Below are 27764 nucleotides of genomic sequence, written 5' to 3' on the forward strand. Positions count from 1 at the left end.
TCATTTAGTCCATCAGTTTCCCCTCCACTCCCCCTTCACTGCCCTTTGACAGGATAAGCCCATGACGCTACTCTCAGTGCCGCTCAGGACGAGGTTTTCATATGAAAAACAAAACCAGAAAATGAGAAAATGCAAACTACTTCAATGAAGTGCTGTACAGAAAAACACGATGTGCAAAGCTGTACTCCTGACTTTTCTTCACTGACAAAAGATTAAAGGCTGTTTCTGGTTTTGCTTTTCAGCCCTCAGCTCTATCGACCCCTGGCCCCAGATACTGAAATCCAGCATCCTGGGATACACCACAGTCAAGGAAGAGCCCCTTTTGGTTCATTCATTGGCCAAATCCTTACTGAGTGACTCCCATAGTCCAGGCGGCGTGGCGGGTGCTGGGGGTGAACAGTGACCGCTCTGCCGGCCGCGTCCCTGCACTCACCCAGCTCAGCCGTCTACAGATGCGCTGCCCCATCCTGTTCCCTGTCCGTAAGATAAATGCTTTGCCCCTGTAACTAAGCTGGGTGAAGGGGGCAAGTCTGCAGCAAACCCTGTATACTCCAGAGCCCCCCTGCCCCGCCCTTGACCCCCTTCAAATGAGCACTCACAGTTACCAGGTGGTGACCTCCTGCTGGGAGGACCTGTGCTCTGCCCGTAGCTGACCGGGATAACCCTGCACAAACACGGCAACAGTTCAGCCTCCCGCACGCGGTGCTGAAAGCTTTTAATCAATTCCGTAGACAAGATTATAAATTTTGCACAGCGGTAGTTATCAGGCAAGGTTGGCCTGGAGGTAAGTCGTAAGGTCTGCCCGCAGGTGATTTGTTCCTCTTAGGTACATAGTAACTAGTGAAGGCCCTGGCTGGCATCCGCTCTTCCTGGAGGTAGTTTACGTGGCACTTTAACAATCCCACTTTGAATTGTATTTCTGTTCCAACTAAATTATTCCAAACTGAGCCCCAAGATACCATTTGGCCTCAAGTTCTTTTCTTTCACATGTATTAAGATACAAATAAGAAGACTAATGGGAACAGAAGACCTTATTTATGAAGGCTGTCTACAGCACTGAGCTTGGTAGCCACCTAAAATGAGTAATAACCTAAATTAAGTAAAACTAATGAAGATCTAACTAGATTACTTTGCTTATTATTTTATTAACTTTTTACCCCTGCTGTGAAACACTTGACAAATGTTCCACAGGACTACACTGATTCATGAGCACACTGTCTGCTACAGCTGCTTCTGTTTCCCCCCTGAAGAGCGAGGCGAGCTCCGTAAGGCATGTAGCAATGCTCAAGTTCCCTTCCTCTCCCTTTGAGAGAGCTGTGGCTACAAGAATCTCCATTAAATCAGATGTTTTAAATTAGATGCCAAAAAATCTTACAAAAATTGATCTCATGCAGACCTAAATAAAGGAAGTATTTAGCGCTCTATAAAGTGCCGTTTGTAAACATGTCTGAAGCACACTATTATTGGGTATTCTGGGGTAGTAAATGCCACTCGAGCCCTTCTCTGTAGGCCGGGCCTGTCCTTTCAATGCTTAGGATCCTGTGTGTTGAATCGCTCCCTGAGGGTGGTTCTGAAGTTGCTTCAGTGATGCACACTGTGCAAACCAGTGAACCTGGTCTAAGGAGCGAATTGAAGCTGAGGAATTTGCACAGAGAATCACAGGTATAGGAGGTAGCCAAGACCACAGGTGGCATTGCACCCAATTCCCTCATTTCATTTCGTGAGGACATTCAGGTTCATGGCAGGCTCTTAGGAAATTTATGCAACTTTACCTGAAAATGTCAGGCTGGAACTCCTGGTCCTGCAGTCTGGGTTGGATTTTGTGTGCGTGTGTTGTGTTTTTATTTTCCCTTGTTTTGTTTTGTCACTGTACCCTGTTTGCCTTTCATGGTTGACTGTTTAAATTCTCATTCATTTTTTTAAGAACGTTGAAGAGTTTCAGAAGTCGCATCGCGCACTTAAAACGTTAAGGAATGATACAGTCATTGCCATGTTACACCACTGATCAGAGACTTGGCATTAGAATCGTTTCTCTGAAGCCAAAATTTTGGCTTGAACAAACTATGTAAACTTGATTACATATGGACTAAGGTTCATTAAGTGACATCAAAACCAGTGTGGTTTAAACTGCTTGGTTTCAGCTCTGTTTACATTTTGGTTTTAAAGTTAACGGTTAGAACCACCCTTCAGAAAACCTTTCCCCTATGAAGGAATTTGAACTTGGACCGTTTTTTCTTGTAAGATGTTATAGGCTAAGAAGAAATCGGAGGAAACCAGTACTATATTCTCCAGTGCCTTTACCAGCATTGATCTGCTTAGGTTTTAAGGTGACCAGAATCACAGGAAAAATTCAGCATTGTTGCTTTTGCTGGGGAAAATTTGCTTTTTTCAGAAGGAATTAGTCAACATTTTCTTTTGATTTTGTAACAAAACTGTAAAGCATTTGTTTGACAATCAACTTGTTGAAAAGATTTGAATTTTATTAAATTTGGTGTGTACCAGTCCTAAAGATTTCTTAAATTGTTCTGCATAAAAAGCCATGCAGACAGGTCAGAGAACTGCTGGTTCTTAAACGGTCGTTGTGAGAATTCCTGCCCTCCAAAGGGAAAAAAATTCTGAATTAAAAAATAAAAACTCCATGAATGATTAATGAACAAGAAACTCTGTGACAGATATTTTTTAAAACAGCTATGAAAGAATACCATTCACTGGTACAAGTGCTGGAAAATACAAAAATTGCTTCATCACTTAGATATTTTTGCAGATCTAATGGTCCAAAAACCAGCATAATGGAGCAAAGACAGCTGAATGTCTTGGGATTTAATCTTAACTGTTATTGACCTCGTTGGTTGTTGTTTTCTTAAAATACCAGTTTGAGGAGAAAAAGTTCTTATCAAGGATATTAGTAAAATCCTGGTTAGTGGTTTTTCTATTACTGCCAAGAACAGTTAATTAAAATTGCTGTTCTAAGTGTTACTTAATGATGCTTCTCATCTTGAAGTTTCCCCTCCCAAGAGATTCTGAATACTAAATGTGATTCTCTTACATTCTTATTCCAAGGCGGAGAACTAATGTAAGAACTTAAATTTTTTTTGCATGTTTTCTTTATATTGAGAGAAGGGTTCACTTTCTTGAAAATGTGACTGGCTTCCTATAGGACAGTGACCCTTATTTGTAGTTGGTAGGAAAAGAAGTAGTGCTTGAAATTCATGTCATATTAGCATGCGATAGTGTTTGGCATTTTGTTTGTTTGTTTGTTTTTTGTTTTGTTTTGTTTTGTTTTTTGCGGTACGCGGGCCTCTCACTGTTGTGGCCTCTCCCGTTGTGGAGCAACAGGCTCTGGACGCGCAGGCTCAGCGGCCATGGCTCACGGGCCCAGCCGCTCCGCGGCATGTGGGATCCTCCCGGACCGGGGCACGAACCCGTGTCCCCTGCATCGGCAGGCGGACTCTCAACTACTGCGCCACCAGGGAAGCCCATGTTTGGCATTTTTCACGCAAGAGGGTTATCATCTTGTTAACATTAACTGCGTAAGTAAGGAAGGAAGAACAAAAGAATAGAATAATTCCCCACAGTTGGAAGAATGGAATATTAAGCCTTACTTGAATGTCTGTGGTCCTTACACTGTGTTGGAACCACAAAAGAGAGGCCTTTGGTAACACCTGCCATCTAGGATACTGTAACTGATCCAGAAAGCAGCAGACCTCTAATGTTAGGATACAGTAGGAGAAGTTCCACGGCCCGAGGAATGAAGTGAGTTTCATTGGTGAACAAAGGAGCACAGAGAAGTAGGCAGGCAGTCCCGTGAGAGGCCTTAGAGGGTCGGAGGAGTTTAGCTTCTACAGTCCTACGAGCAGGTGACTTCTGAGCTAGCTGAAAAATGCAGCAGGGGGCATCCCAGGAAAGGAATCAGCATGAGCAAAGGCATGAAAACGCATGGCATGCTCGAGGAATGGCACTGTGCTCTGGGTCATTTGTTCTTCGAACCATCATTTATGAAACACCTATTTGCCAGGTGCAGCCCTAGGTACTGGGGTTACAAAGGTGAATAGAACCAATTCTCCTTCTTCAAGGAACTAACAGCCTAGAGTGGGAGACAAACAAGTAAACAAATAAATTATAATTCAACATGGTAAGTACGTAACAGAGGTTTGAACAGATTGCTCTGGGAGTGGAGAAAAGGGAGCACTTCATTCAGCCTGACCACAGGGAGAGGATTCGAGTCAGTGCCTCGGAAACCCTCTCAGAGGTGGGAATGCAGGAGCTTGGTTTCAAAGCTTGAGCGTTTGCCAGATGAACTGGAGAGGAACAGCCCACTAAGGATCAGGAGTGTGGATATCTGTATATTTATATTAAACCAATATAACTGCATTCAGGAGATGCTGCAGTTTTACTTCTGAATATCTTAGGCTCCTCGTTAGGAGCGTGGCTGATTTCATAGGACTGTGAAGCACAATTCTGGTGACTGGAGTTTCTGGGCTGTTTAGAATCTGAGTAGCCACGACCTCACTGTGACAGGAAAGCAGGTTGCGGCTTTCATGTGCCGTCGATGAACCGTCCCTGCTATGCCAGCCGTTAGTCGTGTGGAGGCCGATAGTGGTGGAGTAAATTTTGCCCATTTGCACTCAACACTCCGTATTTTCATGGAAGATCTTTTAGATGTTTGGCTACATCTGACTTGTAAAGCTACCATATCGTTTGCTTCGTGTTTAGACTGAGTCAAAAGAAGGAATGCTGAAATTCAAGTTAGTCTGTATATAGATTATGAAGGAGGATATTGCTTCAAGTATTCATTCTTAGCTAAATGTAGATTTTGAGGATTTTAAATGTATCTACTACAAATGGGACATTTCACACTAATCAAAGTAGCTTTTTCTGTATTAGAATTTTGACTGAAGTTACCACCTTAGACATGAATCTGATGGATATATATATATTTTTAATTTATTTTGTTTATTTTTGGCCACGTTGGGTTTTTCATTGCTGTGCGTGGGCTTTCTCTAGTTGCGGCGAGCAGTGGCTTCTCTTGTTGCGGAGCACGGGCTCTAGGCGTGCGGGCTTCAGTAGTTGTGGCATGCAGGCTCAGCAGTTGTGGCTCGCGGGCTCTAGAGCGCAGGCTCAGTACTTGCGGCGCACGGGCTTAGTTGCTCCGTGGCCTGTGGGATCTTCCTGGACCAGGGCTCGAACCCGTGTCCCCTGCATTGGCAGGCGGATTCTTAACCACTGTGCCACCAGGGAAGCCCCGGATGGATATTTTTATCTAGTCAGTTTTGTTTCAAATGTCCAGAGAGAATACATCGTGAGAATATGCTAAGGATAGATAGACTTTGGTCATTATTTCTGTTTTGATATAGACAGTAGTAACAGAAAATGGTGATGCCTTAAATAACATATATAGTGCATGTGAATCTATGAAGACCAATAGGTAAGTAGGTTGAATTGAGCTAATAAAGCCGGAAGTTATGTGAGAATATGTACTAAGGGGCCAGGGAAACTTAACTGGCCAGCAGTGTTGAGCTTGGTTTCTTGTAGGCCAGATTTAGTCCTTTAGGGGGTTTTGTTTTCATTACTGTTCCCATATAATTATCACTGGATGACGACCTTGCCAAAAGGGACCAACACTTAAGCAGTTGCCCAATTCCTTACTATTTATTACTCACTTAAATGGTAGCCATTCTGTCTAAAAAGGCCATGGTCGGTCAGAACAGAATCCAGGCAGTCAGATTTGTGTGCCGACCACCTGCTCAACTGCAGAGAATCTTCTCCAAGGTCTTATTTTGAGAAAAATAATACATTTACCCAAAATACTTTTTTTTAAGTATTCAAGTATATGAAAGTATAACCACAGTGATCTTGGCCTGTTTCTGAGATAACCAGTGAAGAGCTCTTCCACAGCAGCAGCGGCCCCAGATCAGTAACACCAGTATCACCGGGGAACTTGTTACAAATGCAAACTCACCAGCCCTACCCTGGGCCTGCTGAGTCAGAAACTCTGTTTGTGGGCCCTTGGATCTGTGTTTTAAGGAGCCTTCTAGGTGTTTCTGGTGCACGCCAAAGTTTAAGAACCATTATTCTAGGGAAACAGAAAACAAAATTAGATAGGTATGTACTAGGTTCTTGAAATTACCAGGAATATGACTGCCTGAACGAAGGTTTTGGCCACTAACCTACAGCAGTAGGGAGCTTGAAGGTTTGTGATGCAGGGAGAGTGATGCAATCATTGTTTTAAGAAGACAACCCTGGAAAATCAGAATCGGACCTCCACTGGGCTTTCAGGCGATAGCCTGTCGAAGAGGGAAGGAAGGTGTGCCTTCAGTTGAAGACTCATTTGCTATAAGGAACCCAGTTTAGAAGCCCTTAAGTTTAAGAGGAGGAAGAGCCAACAGATTGAAAAGTCACAAAAAGGTGATCCGACAAACAGGCGTGAAGATGCAGGTACATAAAAGGTCATCTCAAGTGCACGTAGTTATTTATGGAAAATTTTCAGGGAAAGCTTTAATGGCCAACTTCAACAGCAGAAAAATCGCGGCATCTTTAAATAAAGTATCTGTCAATACGGGGTGAGCGCACCAAGGTTCCTAAATCTGTGAGAATGCGGCGATTATTAAATTTAGTTAAGTTTTACTGGATTCCCTCTCAAGGCTACCTGCCGAGGGGCTAGTCAGGGGGTGAGACTCTGGGGCTAAGCAACATGAAGTATCAGGCAGTGAGATGACTGAATTACTGATTGCGTTACCATCTACTTGTGAATTTATTCCACGGGTCACGTGAGGTTCTGCTTCCGCAGCTGAATCTGTGTAGTATAGGGTGTGACACCTCCCTTCACGATTTGTCACTCATCCAAGGAAACTTTAGAGGCTAGCTGGAATATCCTAATTCAACTCTTTATAAAAGGCTTTATAAAAAGTTGCCTTTCGGAAATATTCACTCCTTGTAAATCTTCTCTTCTAAAATATAACTGAAGGCATTTCACAGGAGGCAAAAAATAGTATTTTGATATGAAAGGAAAACGGCTATGCGTTAAAATTGAACCTAGGTAAGTTAATCTTATTTTATGTTCTCAGGATATTTTGTACCAAAATATTTGATGCCCAGCATCAAATCCTGAGCTAGGACTACCTGGGTTATGAGAAATGTGAATGCAGGGAATTAGTTATGCCCCGAAATAGCCAGAACAGAGCTGGATACCTGTCAATGTGAGAACTGATCGAAATAAACGGTACCAACCTCTTGTTCTGGGTTTGGAAAGCACCGTTTCATTTGACCAGCCTTAGGAAATGGTCTTTCCTGACCTTAGTGTCTGTAGGTGGCAAGGAATAGTCACCACTGAGTGCCAGGCCATGATTATGTTATTTAGTCACCCTGGACCTCAGAGGAGAGGACATTCCTCATCTCCCTAGAAATGCTGTGTGATTTTTTTTCTCGCAGATCAAAACGGCCCAACAGTCACTGGAGAGGAATCAAGACCCCCTGAAGACGGTGGACTTAATCTCTCTTAAACCTAGGATTTTAAACACACTGCTTTTCTTGACAGTTCAGTGTGTTGTTACTGTCATACAAAGCTATCAGTTGGAAGTGGATTTGGGAAACGATCAAGAATCTTGTGCTTTAACTGTTTTTTTGTTCCTTTATGAAACAAGTAGAAAGCAAAGTTTCTGAATGTCACATTGCCTAAGGCACAGAATTCCCCATTCTGCCTAGGAAGATGTCCTTTTTGAAGTTCTGTGTTTGATATACTGACAGTACACTGTAGAAAGTGGGTTTCAGTATAAACCATAACCACAGAGGTAATCTATGGTTGAGTATATGATTTGACGTACAGGAAGTGTCTGGGTCTAATGATGAAACTTTTTAACTTTCCAGATGACAGAACAAAGGAAGCAGAAACAAAGAATTGGTCTTCTAGGACATCCTCCTCACATGAACGTCAACCCACAGCAACCAGCATAAGCAAATGAAATAAAGGAATCGTACTTACCTTTTTAAATTATTTTTAGTGTGGGTGTGGCTAATTCGTTCTGATTCACCCACAGAGGTTACATTTATGCTTAGTATATTTGTAAATACTCAGTTTTATACCGTATGTATATGACTGCTACTCTCAAGGTCTGGATATATGTATTGTAATTAGAATTGTTGGCACAATGAAATTTCATTTGTGCCAAAAATATTAAAAATGCCTTTTTTGGAAGGACTAAAGAAAGCACCTGATTTGCACTTGAACCACATTATAGATTTAAAAGTATATGACATGTATTTTGTATTTAAAACTAGAATAGCCAGTATTTATGTTTTTTATAGAACTGTGCAATACCAATTATGCAATCACAATAAATTTGTAACTCCTGAGTATCCTAAGGGGAGTGCACATCTTTGAAGCTGGTGTGTTCATAGTATGTAATAAATGGTTAACTATCAAATGATGCTGCTGCCAAAATCATATTAATAGTGAGTTTCAGGCCCCCGGGCATTTTGTACCATATAATTAGCCTGTGGTGATACTACTTCTCATTGCTAGCGGCACCAGTGCCTCTGTCTCGTAGTGACAGTGCTCCAAGCCTACGAACTGTCAAGTCAGCATTCATTTTAAGAAAAGCAACTTTAGTTTCAAAGATACTTTAAGGCTTCTGAATTGATCATTTAAACTATTTCTTTAAGTAAGAGAGCTGAATTAGAGGCTCAGACTTTAGTTTGCCAAGTCAGTGAATTTTTTAAAGGGAACTTTTTATGCCACGCTTGAGGTAAATGCATACTGCTAGCCAATCAATGTCATCTCCTAGGTGAATTCTGGTGTCACGTTATCAAGAAATGAGTAATTGATGGGCTCTAGATTATCTAGTCCAAACAGTAGAGCTGATTTTTTTTCCTTCATCTGAACCAACATGCTACAGTAGCTAAGAAGTATTAAAAACTATATCCATCCGTATAAAGATGAAATATGATCTAGCCCATTAGCGCTCATAGTTTGAACACTGACATGTTATTCTTGTGAAAGAGCCACAGTTGGGTTTTATTTCTTTGTCACATTATTTCTTTTCTTGACGGATGAAAAAGTATGAAAGGAAACTTTTATATCTGTTGCCTAGTTTTGTACATGGATCTCATTTTACAAGAGAATCTCTCTACAAAAAAAGTTAAACATGTATTGAAAGCAGAGTTCTGAAATGAGTAAAGTTTGTAAATGCAGATATAAAAATAATATTTAATAAATGATGCAGAAGAAAATACAGTGACCGGCTGGTGGCTTTCATTTAGACATTTCTTTGCGTCGTAACAACAGCTATTCCAATTATAGATTTCCTTTAGGACCAATTTAAAGTATAACTAACTGGTCTGCCTACCAGATTAATTCCAAAAATGCTTACCTGATTAATGATAACGGAGAACTACCTGAACAGATGTGGGGGAGGGTTCATACAGTAGCCAGCCATTCATTCTTCTCTGTAAGTGACTGCCAAGCAGACTGTCACGAGCACTGTAGCACATGGTAAGGCTCCCACTCCTGCACTGTCCCTGGGGGACCTGCATCTTGCTACCTGCAGTGCAAAGGAATCACCAACAGGGAGATTAGTTCTCACTCATGCCCAGCGGTCAGAGTCCTTCAAGACAGTTGAAAATGTTTTACAAAAGCTAACTCGTCTATCCAAAGGTAGTGAAACCTGTCCCCTCCTGACAGCAGTGCCCACCGTGGTTGCTCTTTTAACAAACACTGATTTTTCTCTGTGCTTTGCTAAATAAGGATAATTACCATCCAATGTTGGGAACTAGGTCGTGATTAAATTCCAGTTAAATGACTAGTTTCAAAACCAATGCTTCTACTTTATAATTGATAACTTTAAAAAAAAAAGTGAGTAATTTTCCATTCAGTGCAGCGTATGTCCATAGAATTTTTCCATAATAAGGCAAGCCCAAGACAGATACGTACTTGTAGCTATAAACAAACTGGCGCTCCACGCCGACCCCCCACCCCTCCCCGAACGTGAGCTCCAGCCAGCAAGGACTTGCTCCCCTCGGATCTCCCTTCAATCTCCTGCGCTGCCCAGCATGGAGAGGCAGTGTGTGTGGTTTGTCTCCCAAGCCCCGTCCCATCTCGTTCACTGCAGAGTTCTGCAATGACACGTTCAGGTTGCAGCTTTTACAGGTTTGTCCTGTTTCATTCGAATCCTGTCACTTGAGATACAATCTTCATTCAACTCGCCAGCTTCAGCAGAAAATAAATGGAATCAGAATGCCACTCCACCCTACAAGCGGTAGATCCTACCCTTGGAGTTTGAGTGTGAACACAAAGCTGGTACAACTGAAACATAAAATCTGAAGTTATAACTCCTACAGCCTTTGATGTGTGATTGTGATTTCACCTTTCTCCAGACATCGCTTTTTCAACACTTCTATTTCAAGGATCAAGGTCCAAGTCACCTTCAAAGTTACTCACGGAGGTGAAGAATTAGTGCTATCGGGCTAAGAAACAAATGTGACAGCATACTACTAACATGCAAAAAGTCTTCTCGGCTCTGATTATTGAATTTTAAAAGTTTTCTGTAGCACGGATTCATATTTGAAGATTTTGCCAACTTCCTTAACTAAACCACGTGTTAAGTCAAAGGGTCTGGGAAATTCCGTTCCACTTTTCTAACATTTATATTTTCTGGCCCGTTTCTACTTATGTCCCTGAAATTACGTAGTGATGAACCTTGTTTCCCCCTGCAGATACAGCTTCCACCCTGCTGAGCCCTAGAGCTTTACTCGAAAGTTCATCCTGCGCAAATACTCTATTTTTTTTTTTTTTTTTTTTTTTTTTTGCGGTATGCGGGCCTCTCACTGCTGTGGCCTCTCCCGTTGCGGAGCACAGGCTCCGGACGCGCCGGCTCAGCGGCCATGGCTCACGGGCCCAGCCGCTCTGCGGCATGTGGGATCTTCCCGGACCGGGGCACGAACCCGTGTCCCCTGCATCGGCAGGCGGACTCTCAACCACTGCGCCACCAGGGAAGACCCCGCAAATACTCTTAAAGCTGTGCGCCCTGACTCCTCACACACGCACACAAAATACGCTTTTCACTTTGTTTTTTAAAAATTTGATTCAACCTACCTGTTACCAAGCTCATTACTGGTTGTTCTTCAGTCAGTTTAGTTTTATTTGGTTCTACTTTCTGAAAATGGGTTGCTTGATTTTGCTCCTGTAAAAACTGCTCTTTCACCCTGTTTAAACATTTCCTAACATAAATTACAAAGCAAGCATACCTTATTTGTGGAAGCTAACCAGCAACTCAGTCTTTGCAGTAGCAAACTAAACAAAGCTTTACTTATGTGCTAGTGAGAAATTACCACGATCTTCACAGTAAACTAAGGAATTATCACATTAAAAACTCAATTATAGGGCTTCCCTGGTGGCACAGTGGTTAAGAACTTGCCTGCCAATGCAGGGGACAGGGGTTCGAGCCCTGGTCCAGGAAGATGCCACACGCCGTGGAGTAACTAAGCCCTTGTGCCACAACTACTGAGCCTGCGCTCTAGAGCCCGCGAGCCGTAACTACTGAGCCCACGTGCCACAACTACTGAAGCCTGTGCACCTAGAGCCTGTGCTCCGCAACGAGAGAGGCCACCGCCATGAGAAGCCCGCGCACCACAACGAAGAGTAGCCCCCGCTCACCACAACTAGAGAAAGCCCGCGCGCAGCAACAAAGACCCAATGCAACCAAAACTAAAAAATAAATTCATTAATTTAAAAAAAACTCAATTATAGATTTCTGTATCCTCCTCCTACGGTTGGTTGGGATAATGCGCTAATGAGAAACAGCCTGAAAGTTTCTGATAGTTATTTTAAGGCTAATCATGAGACCATTAGTCTGACTTCTGGGCTACATAGAAGGAAATTTAGTCCCTCAATACTATTAAATACAAAAGGATCACAACTACATACTTACACAAGTAGAGTTGAGTTTTGCTAAAATAATGTTTTCACAGATTTTAAAAAACAAAATGTGCTTGATAGAAGGCTTAATTTACATGACAGTAAAAGTCACCTTTACACAAGACAGGATATAATAACAAAGGACTCCTACTGAAGGTTCTTGAGACAACATGTTCTCATCTACCAAACCATAGATGGGAGTGCAGCTTTCATTTTAAAGGTAAGAAACTGAGCCTCACAGTGGTAAAGAGACTTGCCCAAGGGCTTACCTCCAGAATAAACAAAGCACTCCTGACTCAGCTAAACAGGAGAGAGCTCTTCCACCTGCTATCCCCATTCCAGAAACGGGCTACAGTATCTTATCCGTAATCAGTTTCCCATAACAGTTCTCACTTTACAGAAAGTTCTTATGCAGAACTGTATTTTGTCCTACAATACAAATGGATTTCTTTTTCTTTTCAAATCTCTTTCATAAGAGGATCTACAAGTTAGAAACTCCTGAATATGATTACTTTGTCAAGACTGAAAACTTTGTGGCAAAGATAAGAAGCTCCCAAAATCTCTTTTACAACTACAAATCTCATATAAATATCTCTTATTTAATTGCATTTTTCAAAAGGAGAATCTGTTCTCTCAGTCAACGTGGCTTTCTCCACGTGAAAAGATTCCATACAGACTGGCATCCTATCCTACCTGCCACAGAAGTCGGTGTTGATTAGCCAACTCTGCTCTCTCCTCTTCGTTACAGTGATCATTTAACAATCAACTAGAATGTTGGAAAACCCCCGTAAAGATTTCGATTTTACAGAAAGTACCCAAAATTCCACCAGTTTTGCATCACAAAGCAGTGGTTAAAGTTTTGAGTAAAATGCCATGCATGTGGTTTTTGTGGGTGGCTGCAGCTCAGAACAACTCTTAGGACTTGTCAGTTATCTACAGGGGAGAGCTAGGATGGCAACTATAAACTAAGACCATTGTGATCACGGTAACGAACAACTCTCCATCCCTGGTACTGTATGCCATCTTTGGCAACTCTTAACAACCTAAAGGCTGATGCAGAAGTGTAACTAGCCTTCGAGTCTGGACCCCAAAACCTACCAAGTTGAAGAAAAGAAAAAGACCACTGGCAGGGTTTTACATGTGGTCAAGTCTGACAACGCTCATGGACAACTCCGGCTGCTGGTGATTTAAACTCACTTGGTAAAACAAATCTCTAGCTCACTGGGGTACTACATTAAAAAAAAAAAAAAATTAACGCAAAGAGAAACTTAAAATACTTTAAGGTCATGACAAACCAGCGTGAAAGAGAATCCTAACACCCAGAACTGAAACTGCATCATTCACGCAGTCTGGAAAGAAAAAAGAAAGCTAAAAACCACTATAGATTAAGAATGCCAAGTTTGAGAAAACCCCTAAGGTGAATTCTGAACAACAACAACATGAAAAAGAGTCCCACAACAGCAGAAGTGCATACTGCATGCAAGACCCACTAATGGAAAGAGTTTGCCAGCATTTCTGTCATGACCTCACGAAAGACGGCTGGTCCCATGTAAATGAAACTTGAGGCAATCCAGGAACTTAACCTGTCCACTCCAGAACTTAATTCAGCTAATGACTTCATCTTTTTTCCCACATACCTGTCACCTATAACATCTCATGAAGTCTTGTCAGAAGCTTTCTGTAAATGCTCTACAGAAGAAAATCAATTAAGATGCGGTGTGACACTGGGACGAGGAACCAGAACCACACAAGGCTCGGCTGCCGAGTGTCAGTTTACTTCCGGGCCCCCACGGCAGCACGGTGGGAGGGAAAGAACTGGACCCTGAGGCTGGCAAGAGTCTTCATGCCAGCTCTACCACTTCAACGCTATGATTTTAAGCAAGTTCTTTAATCACTGTAATTTTCACACACACCCCCCAACACACACACACCCTGCCCGTTCCCTCAACCACCATCTAAAGACTGCAGATGCTACCACTTCTTTGGGGCAGCAGTAAGCTTTATGAAAGACAATATATGTCAAGTGTCGAGTATATACCCGACACATGTCATTTCCCATTCCTTGGCAACATCATCATTTCCTTGTGCTCAGGCCGATCCACAACGTCAGCTAAATACTGCACGACCAAAGCTACTTCTGTTCCTACTAGATGGGCCTGAAGTTATTACAGTGGGATCCTAAACCCCCAAGTCTTAACATGATATGTTTGGGACATATCGAGTCATTTTTAAAAACTGTATCTTTAACATCCAAATTGTTTTTACTATCCGTTTGAACTGAATTCATAAAGAAAGAAGACTATTATAGAGCTCATAACTTCCGGATAATTATTCTCATATTTGTCATCAGAGTTGAATTTACGTCTGACTTCCTTTTTACAAAATCTTCATGGGAAGACACTTTATCTTAGGGCTGATGATGTATTTCCTTAGTTTATGAAGTGCTTTTACCTACATTCTCATTTAGGTAGAAGTCTCCCAACCCTGCTAAGCAGGTATCATCCCTGACATGTAAACGGTCCTAAATTGTACCATCTTTAACATTCAAATGCAAATTTTAGACCGTTATCTCACATAACTGTACGAAGCCCAGGACTTTCCTTAATAATTTCAAGGATCCTAAGGTGAGTGCTTACAACTTCCTAATAATTCCTTGTCACTTACTCATCCTAGATCCTGACTGCAACCTAATTCTCATCATCTCCCCTCTCTCTATTCCCCTCCACACTAGTGTAGACACAGCCATCTCTACTCTGTCTCCAAAACACATTAACACCTGGGTGTTGTGAAAAGCAGACCTTTAGTAGAGGAAGATTTTAACAAATAAATAAATAACAAGTAAACAGTAAGAAACGATTTAAAACTGAGAATCAGACACTGAAGCTCTCTACCCCCTTCCTTTTCTGCCAGTGGAGTAGCCATTTGTAGCCTCATCTCGAGCCTAATTCTAGGACCCACTTTCTCTCACCACCCCTGCCCAAACAAAAGCAAAATAAAAACAAAAAAAAATTTCCCTCCAGCTTCAAGTAAAAGCTAAAAATTCTTGTTTCTTTATTATACAGAACAATTTAAGCCCCCTGGTCCCAACCCCTCCCATCTAGATTAGCCCTTTACCTTGACAGAACGAAAAAAGACTATAATTCATCTGTCTTTAGCTTTCAACTCAAAGAGCAACCAGCTTTTAAAATAGCTTTATTTTTTCCCCTTCCTGATAACTCCCTATCTTAGAGAAGAAGAAATCAATTTAGAAAGGTGAAGTGATTTGGCCAAACTAGAACATCAGACCTGGGATTCAAAGGCAGATCATCTGACGGTATACACTCACCCTTCGATATCCACGGGGACCCCCCTGGATAGCAAAATTCGCGGGTGCTCACGTCCTTTACGTAAGGAGTCCAATCGGCCCTCCGTTTACTCAGGTTCCATAGCCACAGGATCCACATGCAAAGACTGAAGGGCTGACTGTATCGTATACCTTCCTCTCCAGGCCAACGCCTCACTACGCCAGGTGCAATCCTGCCGATAAGGTGCTAGGGCCTCCACCTGTCCACCTGTTTGGGGAAGACCTGTAAATACCAGGTAAGAGTTCTAAGAGATGCAAAGTAAGAGTTCTTATGGGTAAGGTCTGTAACTAGTTCTTTTCATTCAGTACCTAGCACAATTCCTGCCAATAAAGGGGCTCAGAACACCTGAGGGGGAGAAAAGATTGCGAACCTTCACGTAATCTGCTTGAGGGTTTTGGAGCCAAGGCCAATTAGGAGTCTTTCACTAAGGAAGGACTATTTAGCAGTGGCCCAAAAGGAGTTGCACAGACAACCAAAGATCAGGCAGTCACTACCCTTTTTGCTGCGGACCATTTAATCTTATAACTATCCGATAATCATAACGCCTCTGGCCCCAGGAGTCCTGCTTCACAACCCCAGACCAACCCCCACTGCCCCCTCCCCCTCACTAGGCAACCCCAATCTCTCTTCCTTCTTTCAATTCTTATAACAGATAAACCTGTGCTGGCTTGTCTATCAAAGTCTAAAATGGGTTGGCAGGGGACTTCCCTGGTGGTCCAGTAGTTAACACTTTGTCTTCCATGCAGGGGGTGCAGGTTCTATCCCTAGCCAGGGAGCTAAGATCCCACGTGCCTCCCTGCCAAAAAAACAAAACATAAATAAAAAACAACACAGGGCTTCCCTGGTGGCGCAGTGGTTGAGAGTCCGCCTGCCGATGCAGGGGACGCGGGTTCGTGCCCTAGTCCGGGAAGATCCCACATGCCGCGGAGCGGCTGGGCCCGTGAGCCATGGCCGCTGAGCCTGCGCGTCCGGAGCCTGTGCTCCGCAACGGGAGAGGCCACAGCAGTGAGAGGCCCGCATACCGCAAAAAAAAAAAAAAAAAAAAAAAAAAAAAACCAGAAGCAATACTGTAACAAATTCAATAAAGACTTTAGAAATGGTCTTCATCAAAAAAATTAAAAAATCTTAAAAAAAAAAAAAGGGGGTTGGCAGGGTTGAATTCCTTCTGGAGGCCCTAATAGAGAATTTACTTCCTTGCCTTTTTCAGCTTCAGAGGCTGCCTGTGTTCCTTGTCTCGTTGCCTACTCCCATCTGTAAAGCTAGAAATGGCCAGTCGAGTCCCTTCACACCCTTTATCACACTGTGATGCTATGCCTCCCTCCTTTACTTATGAGGAGCCTTGTGAGTACATTGGTCCCACTTAAATAAACCAGGAAATCTCCTCATTTCAAAATCCTTAACATAAGCACAACCGCAAAATCCCTTTTGCCGTGTAAGGTAATACATTCCCAGGGTCTGGGCGTTAGGACTTGGACATCTTTAAGGGGCCCATTATTCTGCCTACCACATTTGCCTAAGCAGAAACCAGGCAGTTGTTTAGGTTTAAGACAAGAAAAACAAATCACCTGTTTTCACGCTTGACAGATTTGAATACAATTGGAAAGGTCACAATTCCTTATGGTCCAAACAGGCTGAACAAGTCAGTTAATTAACATGACCATATAGAATGATGAAGCTACATGTGATTACCCAAGACAGTCTGCGGCTTCCTTTTACTTTCACTATTGATACTCTTGGAGAACCAGAAACAGCTATTAAAAATGTGTTTACTTTTATACAAACACACACACACACACACACACACACACACACACACACACACCCCTAATTAGAGTTTTTATTACCTCAGGTTTTACTTGTAAGGATTAGCATTTCAAAAATAAGTTAAGAGGGGGCAGAGTCAAGATGGCAGCAGGTGAGGATGCAGAGTTTGCGTCTCCCCGCAACTAGCGTGACTGTCGGACACTGGTGCGGTACATCTATGCCCAAGGAGAGGGGAGGAACCCCCGAGCAACTGGGTAGGACATGGGGGCACTGAGGTGGGAGGAGAAATGGAGGCTGGACAGGACCAGCACCCCTGAGGGGTGGCTCGAGGCGGGAGGGGTTCCCATGCCTGGAGAGACCCTGGGGGGCTCGGAGGATCAGGCGTTTCCCCTGCCCTATCAGGCCCAGGAAGCCTGCGGGGCTCCCGGGCAGGCCCTCTGAGGCCCCCTGTGGGCTGTGTTGGTCCTAGGGCTATAGGAGGGAGGCGGGCGGGAGGGGGCCTCCAAGACCGGAGGATCGGGGAGGTGTGGCGGGCGTCTCCCAGGCCCACTCAGCCCCGGGAAGCCTGGACTCCCAGGCTGGGTCGCCGCCCTTCAAGGCCCCCTCCAGGCCACATTGGTCCTAGGGGCAGAGGAGGGAGGGAGGAGGGGGGAAGAGGAGGAGAGGCAAATGTGGGGGACCCTCCTGGGCCAGGGGATCAGGGGAAGCACCGCAGGTGTTCCCCCCACCCACCTGGCTCTGGGAAGACTGTTGGGCTTCCAGGTCTGGTCCCCTGATTTCCAAGGCTCCCTCCAGCCACGCAGGTGCTAGGGGCATAGGAGGGAGGAGGGGGGAAGAGGAGAGGTCAACGGGGAGGAGCCCTCCAGATCGCAGGATGCGGGGAACGGGCCTAGCACTTCCCCTGCCCACTCGGGCCCAGTGAGCCTGCTGGGGTCCTGGACCTGCTCCTCCGCCCTCCAGGGCCAGAGGCACTCCTGGGCCCCTCCTGCTGCATTAAGGCTAAACCCCCCCAACATCCCCCACCCCACCTGGCCTTTTCCGGCCCTGTGGGTCCTAAGCATAAGCCCTGCCCACTGCCTAAACCCCACCCCTGCCTAAGCCCCACCCAGCACAGCCAAGGCCTTTTCCGGCTTTTTTTCCCCCCTCCTGAATTTAACTATTGTGGTTCTGTTTTACCTTCTGGTTGTTGTTTTATCTAAATTTTTATTTTTCTATTCTTTCTAACATAGCTGTTAGTTTTCTAATCTTATTTTATTTTTTCCTCTTTGTTATCATTCTGCTCCTTTTTTCTTTTCTTTTCTTTTTTTTTTTTTTGCCACCGTTTTCAGCTCACAGGATCTTGGTTTCTGAGCCAGGGGTCGGGCCAGAGCTCCTGCGGTAGAAAGTCCAAGTCCAAACCACTGGACTAACAGAGAACCTCAGACCCCAGGGAATATTCATCAGAGTGAGGTCTCCCACAGGTGCTCATCTGATCAACAAGACCCAGCTTTACCCAACAGCCTAAAAACTCCAGTGTTGGAAGCCTCAGGCCAAACAACCAGTAAGACAGGATCACAAACCCACCCATCAAAAAAAAAAAAAAAAAAAAAAGAAATGACAAAAAATATGTCACAGATGAAAGAGCAAGGTTAAAACCTACAAGACCAAATAAATGAAGAGGAAATATGCAATCTGCCTGAAAAACAATTCAGAGTAATGATAGTAAAGATGATCCAAAATCATGGAAACAGAATGGAGGCATGGATTGAGAAAATAAAAGAAATGTTTAACAAAGACCTAAAAGAACTAAAGAACAAACAAATACAGATGAACAACACAGTAACTGAAATCAAAAATACACTAGAAGGAATCAATAACAGAGTAACTGAGGCAGAAGAACGAATAAGTGAGCTGGAGGACAGAACGGTAGAAATAACCACCGAGGAGCAGAAGAAAGAATGAAGAGAACTGAGGACAGTCTCAGAGGCCTCTGGGACAGCACTAAATGCACCAACATTCGAATTATAGGGGTCACAGAAGAAGAAGAGAAAAAGAAAGGGTCTGAGAAAATATCTGAAGAGATTATAGTCGAAAACTTCCCTAACATGGGAAAAGAAATAGTTACACAAGTCCAGGAAGCACAGAGTCCCATACAGGATAAACCCTAGGAGAAGCACAACAAAACACATATTAATAAAACTAACAAAAATTAAAAACAAAGAAAAAATATTAAAAGCAGCAAAGGAAAAGCAAAAAATAACATACAAAGGAATCCCCAGAAGGTTATCAGCTGATTTTTCAGCAGAAACTCTGCAGGCCAGAAGGGAGTGGCAGCATATACTTCAAGTGATGAGAGAGAAAAACCTACAACAAAGATTACTCTACCCAGCACTGATCTCATTCAGATTCCACAGAGAAACCAAAAGCTTCACAGACAAGCAAAAGCTATGAGAATTCAGCACCACCAAACTAGCTTTACAACAAATGCTAAAGGAACTTCTCTAGGCAGGGAACACAAGAGAAAAAAAAGGACCCACAGAAACAAACCCAAAACAATTAAGAAAATGGTAATAGGAACATACATATCGATAATAACCTTGAATGTAAATGGATTAAATACTCCAACCAAAAGACAAAGACTGGCTGAATGGATACAAAAACAAGACACATATATGTGCTGTCTACAAGAGACCCACTTCAGACCTAGGGATACATACAGACTGAAAGTGAAGGCATGGAAAAAGATATGCCACGCAAATGGAAATCAAAAGAAAGCTGGAGTAGCAATAATTGTATCAGATGAAACAGACTTTGAAATAAAGACTGTTACAAGAGATAAGGAAGGACACTATGTAATGATCAAGGGATCAATCCAAGAAGAATATATAACAATTATAAATATTTATGCACCCAACATAGGAGCACCTCAGTACATAAAGTAAATGCTAACAAGCATAAAAGGGGAAATGGACAGTAACACAATAATAGTAGGGGACTTTAACACCCCCACTTACACCAGTGGACAGATCATCTAAACAGAAAGTAAATAAGGAAACATGAGCTTTAAATGACACAACAGACCAGATAGATTTAATTGATATCTATAGGACATTCCACCTGAAAGTGGCAGATTACACTTTCTTCTCAAGTGCACACAGAACATTCTCCATGATAGATCACACCTTGGGTCACAAATCAAACCTCGGTAAATTTAAGAAAATTGAAATCACATCAAGCATCTTTTCTGACCACAATGCTATGAGACTGGAAATCAGTTACAGGAAAAAATTTGTGAAAAACACAAATACATGAAGGATAAACAGTGTGCTAATAAATAACCAAGAGAGCACTGAAGAAATCAAAGAAGAAATTTTAAAAATACATAGAAACAAATGACACCAAAACACGACAACCCAAAACCTATGGGATGCAGCAAAGGCAGTTCTAAGAGGGAAGTTACAGCAATTCAATCTCATCTCAAGAAACAAGAAAAATCTCAAACAATCTAACCTTACACCTAAAGCAACTAGAGAAAGAAGAACAAACAAAACCCAAAGTCAGTAGAAGGAAAGAAATCATAAAGATCAGAGCAGAAATAAATGAAAGAGAAACGAAGAAAACAACAGCAAAGATCAATAAAACAGCTGGTTCTTTGAGAAGATAAACAAAATTGATAAAACTTTAGCCAGACTCATCAAGAAAAAAAGGGAGAGGACACAAATCAATAAAATGAGAAACGAAAAAGGAGAAATCACAACTTACACCACAGAAATACAATGGACTATAAAAGACTACTACAAACGACTATATGCCAATGAAATGGACAACCACGAAGAAATACACAAACTCATGGAAAGGTGCAATTTTCCAAGACTGAACCAGGAAGAATTATAAAATATAAACAGACCTATCACAAGTAATGAAATTGAAACTGTAATTAAAACTCTTCCAACAAACTACAGTCCAGGACCAGACGGCTTCACAGGTGAATTTTATCAAACATTTAGAGACGAGCTAACCCCTATCCTTCTCAAACTCTTCCAAAATACTGCAGAGGGAGGAACACTCCCAAATTCGTTCCAGGAAGACACCATGACCCTGACACCAAAACCAAAGATATCACAAAAAAAGAAAATTACACACCAATATCACTGATGAACACAGATGCAAATATCCTGAACAAAATACTAGCAAACAGCATCCAACAACACATTAAAAGTATCTACACCATGATCAAGTGGGATTTATCCCAAGAAGGCAAGAATTCTTCAATATATGCAAATCAATCAATGTGATACATGATATTAACAAGGAATAAAAACCATATGATCATCTCGACAGATGCAGAAAAAGCTTTTGACAAAATTCAACATTCTTTTGTGATAAGAACTCTCCAGAATATGGACAGAGAGGGAACCTACCTCAACATAATAAAGGCCACATTTGACAAACCCACAACCAACATCATACTCAATGGTGAAAAACTGAAAGCATTTCCACTAAGATCAGGAACAAGACAAGGATGTCCACTCTCACCACTCTTATTTAACACACTTTTGGAATTCCTAGCCATGGCAATCAGAGAAGAAAAAGAAATAAAAGGAATCCAAATTGAAAAAGAAGATAAAAACTGTCACTGTTTGCAAATGACATGATACTATACATGGAGAATCCTAAAGATGCCGCCAGAAAACTACTAAAACTAATCAATGAATTTGGTAAGGTTGCAGGATACAAAACTAATACACACAAGTCTCTGGTATTCCTATACAATAACGATGAAAAATCATAAAAAGAAATTAAGGAGACACTCCCATTTACCACTGCAACAAAAAGAATAAAATACCTAGGAATAAACTTACCTAAGGAGAAAAAAGACTTGTACTCAGAAAACTATAAAACTCTTATGAACGAAATCAAAGATGACATAAACAGATGAAGAAATATACCATGTTCTTGGATAGGAAGAATCAATATTGTAAAAATGACTATACTATCCAAAGCAATCTACAGATTCAATGCAATCCCTATCAAACTACCAATAGAATTCTTCACAGAATTAGAACAACTAATTTTACAATTTATATGGAAACACAAAAGACCCTGAATAGCCAAAGCAATCTTCAGAAAGAAAAACGGAGCTGGAGGAATCAGGCTCCCAGACTTCAGACTATACTACAAAGCTACAGTAATCAACACAGTATGGTACCAGCACAAAAACAGGAATAGAGATCAATGGCACAGGATGGAAAGCCCAGAAATAAGCCCATGCACATATGGTCACCTAAGTTATGACAAAGGAGGCAAGAACATACAATGGAGAAAAGGCAGCCTCGTCAATAAGTGGTGCTGGGAAAACAGGACAGCTACATTTAAAATAACAAAATTAGAACACTCCCTAACACCATACACAAAAATAAACTCAAAATGGATTAAAGACCTAAATGTTAACACTGGACACTATAAAACTCTAGACGAAAACGTAGGAAAAACACTATTCGATATAAACCACAGCAAGATATTTTTTGACCCACCTCCTAGAGTAATGAAAATAAAAACAAAAATAAACAAATGGGCCCTAATGAAACTTAAAAGCTTTTGCACAGCAAAGGAAACCATAAACAAGATGAAAAGACAACCCACAGAATGGGAGAATATATTTGAAAATGAAGCGACGGACAAAGGATTAATCTCCAAAATACACAAGCAGCTCATGCAGCTCAATATCAAAAAAACAAACAACCCAATTAAAAAACAGGCAAAAGACCTAAACAGACATTTCTCCAAAGAAGACATACAGATGTACAAGAGGCACATGAAAACATGCTCAACATCACTAATCATTAGAGAAATGCAAATCAAAACCACAGTGAGGTATCACCTCACACAGGTCAGAATGGCCATCATCAACAAATCTACAAACAATAAATGCTGGACAGGGTGTGGAGAAAAGGGAACCCTCCTGCACTGTTGGTGGGAATGTAAATTGGAACGGCCCCTATGGAGAACAGTATGGAGGTTTCCTAAAAAACTAAAAACAGAACTACCATATGACCCAGCAATCCCACTACTGGGCATATATCCAGAGAAAACCGTAATTTGAAAAGATTCATGCACACCAATATTCACTACAGCATTATTTACAATAGCCAGGACATGGAAGCAACCTAAATGGTCCATCAACAGAAGAATGGATAAAGAAGATGTGGTACATATTTACAATGGAATATTATTCAGCCATAAAAAGGAATGAAACTGGGTCATTTGTAAAGATGTGGATGGACCTAGAGTCTGTCATACAGAGTGAAGTAAGCCAGAAAGAGAAAAACAAATATCATATATTAAGGCATATATGTGGAATCTAGAAAAATGGTACAGATGAACCTATCTGTAGGGCAGGAATAGAGACGCAGATGTAGAGAAAAGACATGTGGACACAGTGGAGGAAAGAGGGAGTGGGACAAATTGGGAAATTAGGTTTGACATACACTACCATGTGTAAAATAGACAGCTAGTGGGAACCTGCTGTGTAGCACACGAAGCTCAGCCTGGGGCTCTGTGATGACCAAGGTGGGTGGGATGGGGGGAGTGGGAGGGAGGTCCAAGAGGGAGGGGATACAGGTATACATATAGCTGACTCACTTCACTGTACAGCAGAAACTAACATAACATTGTAAAGCAATTTTACTCCAAAAAAAATAATTAATTAATTTTAAAAAAGTTAAGATCCAGTGAGGTACAAAGAAAACAAAAGTAGATCAAAAACTTCCCAACCAGATAACCACTGCTGATTAAACAAACATACAACAAAACATACCTATATAAGATTAGAAATTTTAAATAATATGCCATTCCTATATCTTCTTTGGTGAAATGTTTTTTCAAACTTTTTGCTCACTTTTTAATTTCTTTGATATTATTGAATTTCGAAAAAATTTTTAATATTCTGGTTGCCAATTTTTTATCAAATATATGTTTTGAAAATATTTCTTTCCTGGTCTGTGGATTGCCTTTTCATTTTCTTAGCACAGCTTTTCAAAAACCTTACGTTTTTAATTTTGATGAAACCCAATTTATCCATTTTTTTTTTTATGGTCACAATTTTTGTGTCCTAAGAAATCTTTGCCTAACTAAGATCCCAAAGATTTTCTCCTATGTTTTCTTCTAGAACAGCAGTGCATAAGACTGTTTTCTGTGATGATAGAAATATCCTCTAATCTAAGCTAGAGTAATCAAGACAGTATGGTACTGGCACAAAAACAGAAATATAGATCAATGGAACAGGATAGAAAGCCCAGAGATAAACCCACACACATATGGTCACCTTATCTTTGACAAAGGAGGCAAGAATATACAATGGAGAAAAGACAGCCTCTTCAGTATGTGGTGCTAGGAAAACAGGACAGCTACATGTAAAAGAACGAAATTAGAACACCTCCTAACACCATACACAAAAATATACTCAAAATGGATTAAAGACCTAACTGTAAAGCCAGACACTATAAAACTCTTAGAGGAAAACACAGGCAGAACACTCTTTGACAGCAAGATCCTTTTTGAGCCACCTCCTAGAGTAATGAAAATAAAAACAAAAATAAATACATGGGACCTAATGAAACTTAAAAGCTTTTGCACGGCAAAGGAAACCATAAACAAGATGAAAAGACAACCCTCAGAATGGGAGAAAATATTTGCAAACGAAACAACTGACAAAGGATTAATCTCCAAAATATACAAGCAGCTCATGCAGCTCATGCAGCTCAGTATCAAAAAAACAAACAACCTAATCCAAAAATGGGCAGAAGACCTAAATAGACATTTCTCCAAAGAAGACATACAGATGGCTAACAAACACATGAAAAGATGCTCAACATCACTAATCATTAGAGAAATGCAAATCAAAACCGCAATGAGGTATCACCTCACACCACTCAGAATGGCCATCATCAAAAAAACTACAAGCAATAAATGCTGGACAGGGTGTGGAGAAAAGGGAACCCTCTCACACTGTTGGTGGGAATGTAAATTGATACAGCCGCTATGGAAAACAGTATGGAGATTCCTTAAAAAACTAAAAATAGAACTACCATATGACCCAGCAATCCCACTACTGGGCATATACCCTGAGAAAACCATAATTCAAAAAGAATCATGTACCAAAATGTTCACTGCAGCTCTATTTACAATAGACAGGACATGGAATCAACCTGAATGTCCATCGACTGACGAATGGATAAAGAAGATGTGGCACATATATACAATGGAATATTACTCAGCCATAAAAAGGAAAGAAATTGAGTCATATGTAGTGATGTGGATGGACTTAGAGTCTGTCATACAGAGTGAAGTAAGTCAGAAAGAGAAAAACAAATACCATGTATTAACGTATATATATGGAATATAGAAAAATGGTACTGATGAACCTAGTGGCAGGACAGGAATAGAGATGCAGACATAGAGAATGGACTTGTGGACACAGGGAGGGAAGGGGAGGGTGGGACGAACTGAGGGACTAGCACTGACAATATATACACTACCATGTGTGAAACAGAGAGCTAGTGGGAAGCTGCCGTATAGCACTGGGAGGCCAGCTCAGTGCTCTGTGTCAACCTAGAGGGGTGGGATGGGGAGGGTGGGAGGGAGGTGCAAGAGAGAGTGGATACAGGTATACATACAGCTGACTCACTTTGTTATACAGCAGAAACTAACACAACATTACAAAGCAATTATAATCCAATAAAGATGTAAAAGAATAATAATGAAATATATTTTTAAAAAAACAGAAAAGCCTTTCCCACCAAGCTCAAAAAAAAAAAAAAAAAAGAAAAGAAAAATGCTGTAATCTGAGCTAATCAATACACCTTTAGTTAGCCACCCATGACCACTGAGGACTTGACACGTGGCTAGAACAACTAAGCAGCTGAATTGTCACACTGTATTTAGTTTTAATTATTTAAATTTAAATAGCCACATGTGGCTAACAGATGCAACAGGAAGTTCTAGAAGTGCCGTAGTTTTAATTTTACATTTTGATCTATTACACATTTTTAGTTAATTTTTGTATACATACAAGGTTCATTTTTTTTTAATTTTTTAAGGTTTTTTTCTTCTTTTTAAAATTTATTTTATTTATTTTTGCTGTGTTGGGTCTTCGTTTCTGTACGAGGGCTTTCTCTAGTTGTGGCAAGTGGGGGCCACTCTTCATCGTGGTGTGCGGGCCTCTCTTGTTACGGAGCACAGGCTCCAGATGCGCAGGCTCAGTAGTTGTGGTTCATGGGCCTAGTTGCTCCGTGGCATGTGGGATCCTCCCAGACCAGGGCTCGAACCCGTGTCCCCTGCATTAGCAGGCAGATTCTCAACCACTGCGCCACCAAGGAACCCCAAGGTTCATTTTTAAAAATATGGATGTCAATTATTCCGGCACCAAGTTTTAGAAAAGACTATCTCTACTCCAAAGAGTTATCTTGGCATCTTTGTCCAAAATCAGACCATGTTTGTGTGGTCTGTTCCTGTACTCTGTATTCTATTCCATTGGCCTATGTGTCTTTCCACTCACCAATCTCTCATTGTCTTCATATATGGTCAACTGCTCTTTGACAAGCATACCAAGAATACATAACGGGGAAAGGTTAGTCTCTTCAACAAACGATGCTGGGAAAACTGGAGAGCCACATGCGAAAGGATGAAACTGGACCCTCATTTTACACCATACATATATATCAACTCAAAATGTACTAAAAATTTAAATACAAGACCTGAAACTCTACAACTCCAAGAAGAAAACATAGGGGAAAATCTTCACGACACTGGTCTTGGCACTGATTTGAACACCAAAAGGATACACAACAAAAGCAAAAATAGACAAGTGGGGCTACATCCAACTACAAAGCTTCTGCACAGCAAAGTAAAGAATCAAGAGTGAAAAGGCAACCTATGGAAAGGGAGAGAGTATTTGCAAACTGATAAGAGATTAATATTCAAACTATATAAGGAAATACTACTACCCAACAGCAAAAAAACAAACTGGTTAAAAATGGGCAAAAGACTTGGGGAGACATTTCTCCAAAGAAGATCTACAAATAGCCAACAGTTATACGAACAGATGCTCATCATCAGGGAAATGCAAATCAAAAAACCACAATGAGATATCACCTCACACCTCTCAGGATGGCCATTAACAAGAAAACAAAATACCAAGTGTTGGTGCGGCTGTACAGAAACTGTAAGCCTGGTACACTGATGGTGAGAATGTCAGATGGTGCAGCCACTATGGAGAATAGTACGGCGGTTTCTCAAAAATTAAAAATAGAACTACCATATGATCCGGCAATCCAATTACTGGGTATTTATCCAAGAGAATTGAACTCAAGATATCAAAGAGATATCTACACTCCCATGTTCACTGAAGCGCTGTTCACAAGAGCTAAAAGGTGGAAACAATCTAAATATTAGTCAACAGATGAATGCATAAAGAAAATGTGGCATATACATACAGTGAAATATTATTCAGCCATAAAAAGAAGGATATTGTTTTGTATGCTACAGCATGGATGAAATTTGAGGACCTTATACAAAATGAAATAAGCCAGCCAGGACAAATACTGCATTATTCCACTTGTATGAGTTATCTAAAGTAGTCAGTCATCAAAGTACAAGAAGAACGGTGGTAGCCAGGGTCTGAAGGAAAGGGGAAATGGGGAGTTGCTATTCCATGGGTATAAACTTCCAGTAATAAAAGATAAAAAATTCTACAGATCTGCTACATGACA

The 27764-nt window shown here is 41.4% G+C and overlaps 1 protein-coding gene across 1 annotated transcript in view; it reads left to right on the forward strand.

Annotated features, from left to right (window-relative positions):
- ITPR1 (inositol 1,4,5-trisphosphate receptor type 1) overlaps positions 1–9225 on the forward strand; it is a 321074-nt gene extending 311849 nt beyond the window's left edge. The window contains exon 62 of the mRNA XM_060022942.1: positions 7864–9225. Within this exon, the coding sequence (XP_059878925.1) occupies positions 7864–7950 (87 nt within the window). The 3' untranslated portion in view covers positions 7951–9225. The remainder of the gene's footprint in view (positions 1–7863) is intronic.
- The last annotated feature ends 18539 nt before the right edge of the window (positions 9226–27764 follow it).

The sequence above is a fragment of the Delphinus delphis genome, chromosome 10 (assembly GCF_949987515.2).
Source record: "Delphinus delphis chromosome 10, mDelDel1.2, whole genome shotgun sequence".
Classification (NCBI taxonomy): domain Eukaryota; kingdom Metazoa; phylum Chordata; class Mammalia; order Artiodactyla; family Delphinidae; genus Delphinus; species Delphinus delphis.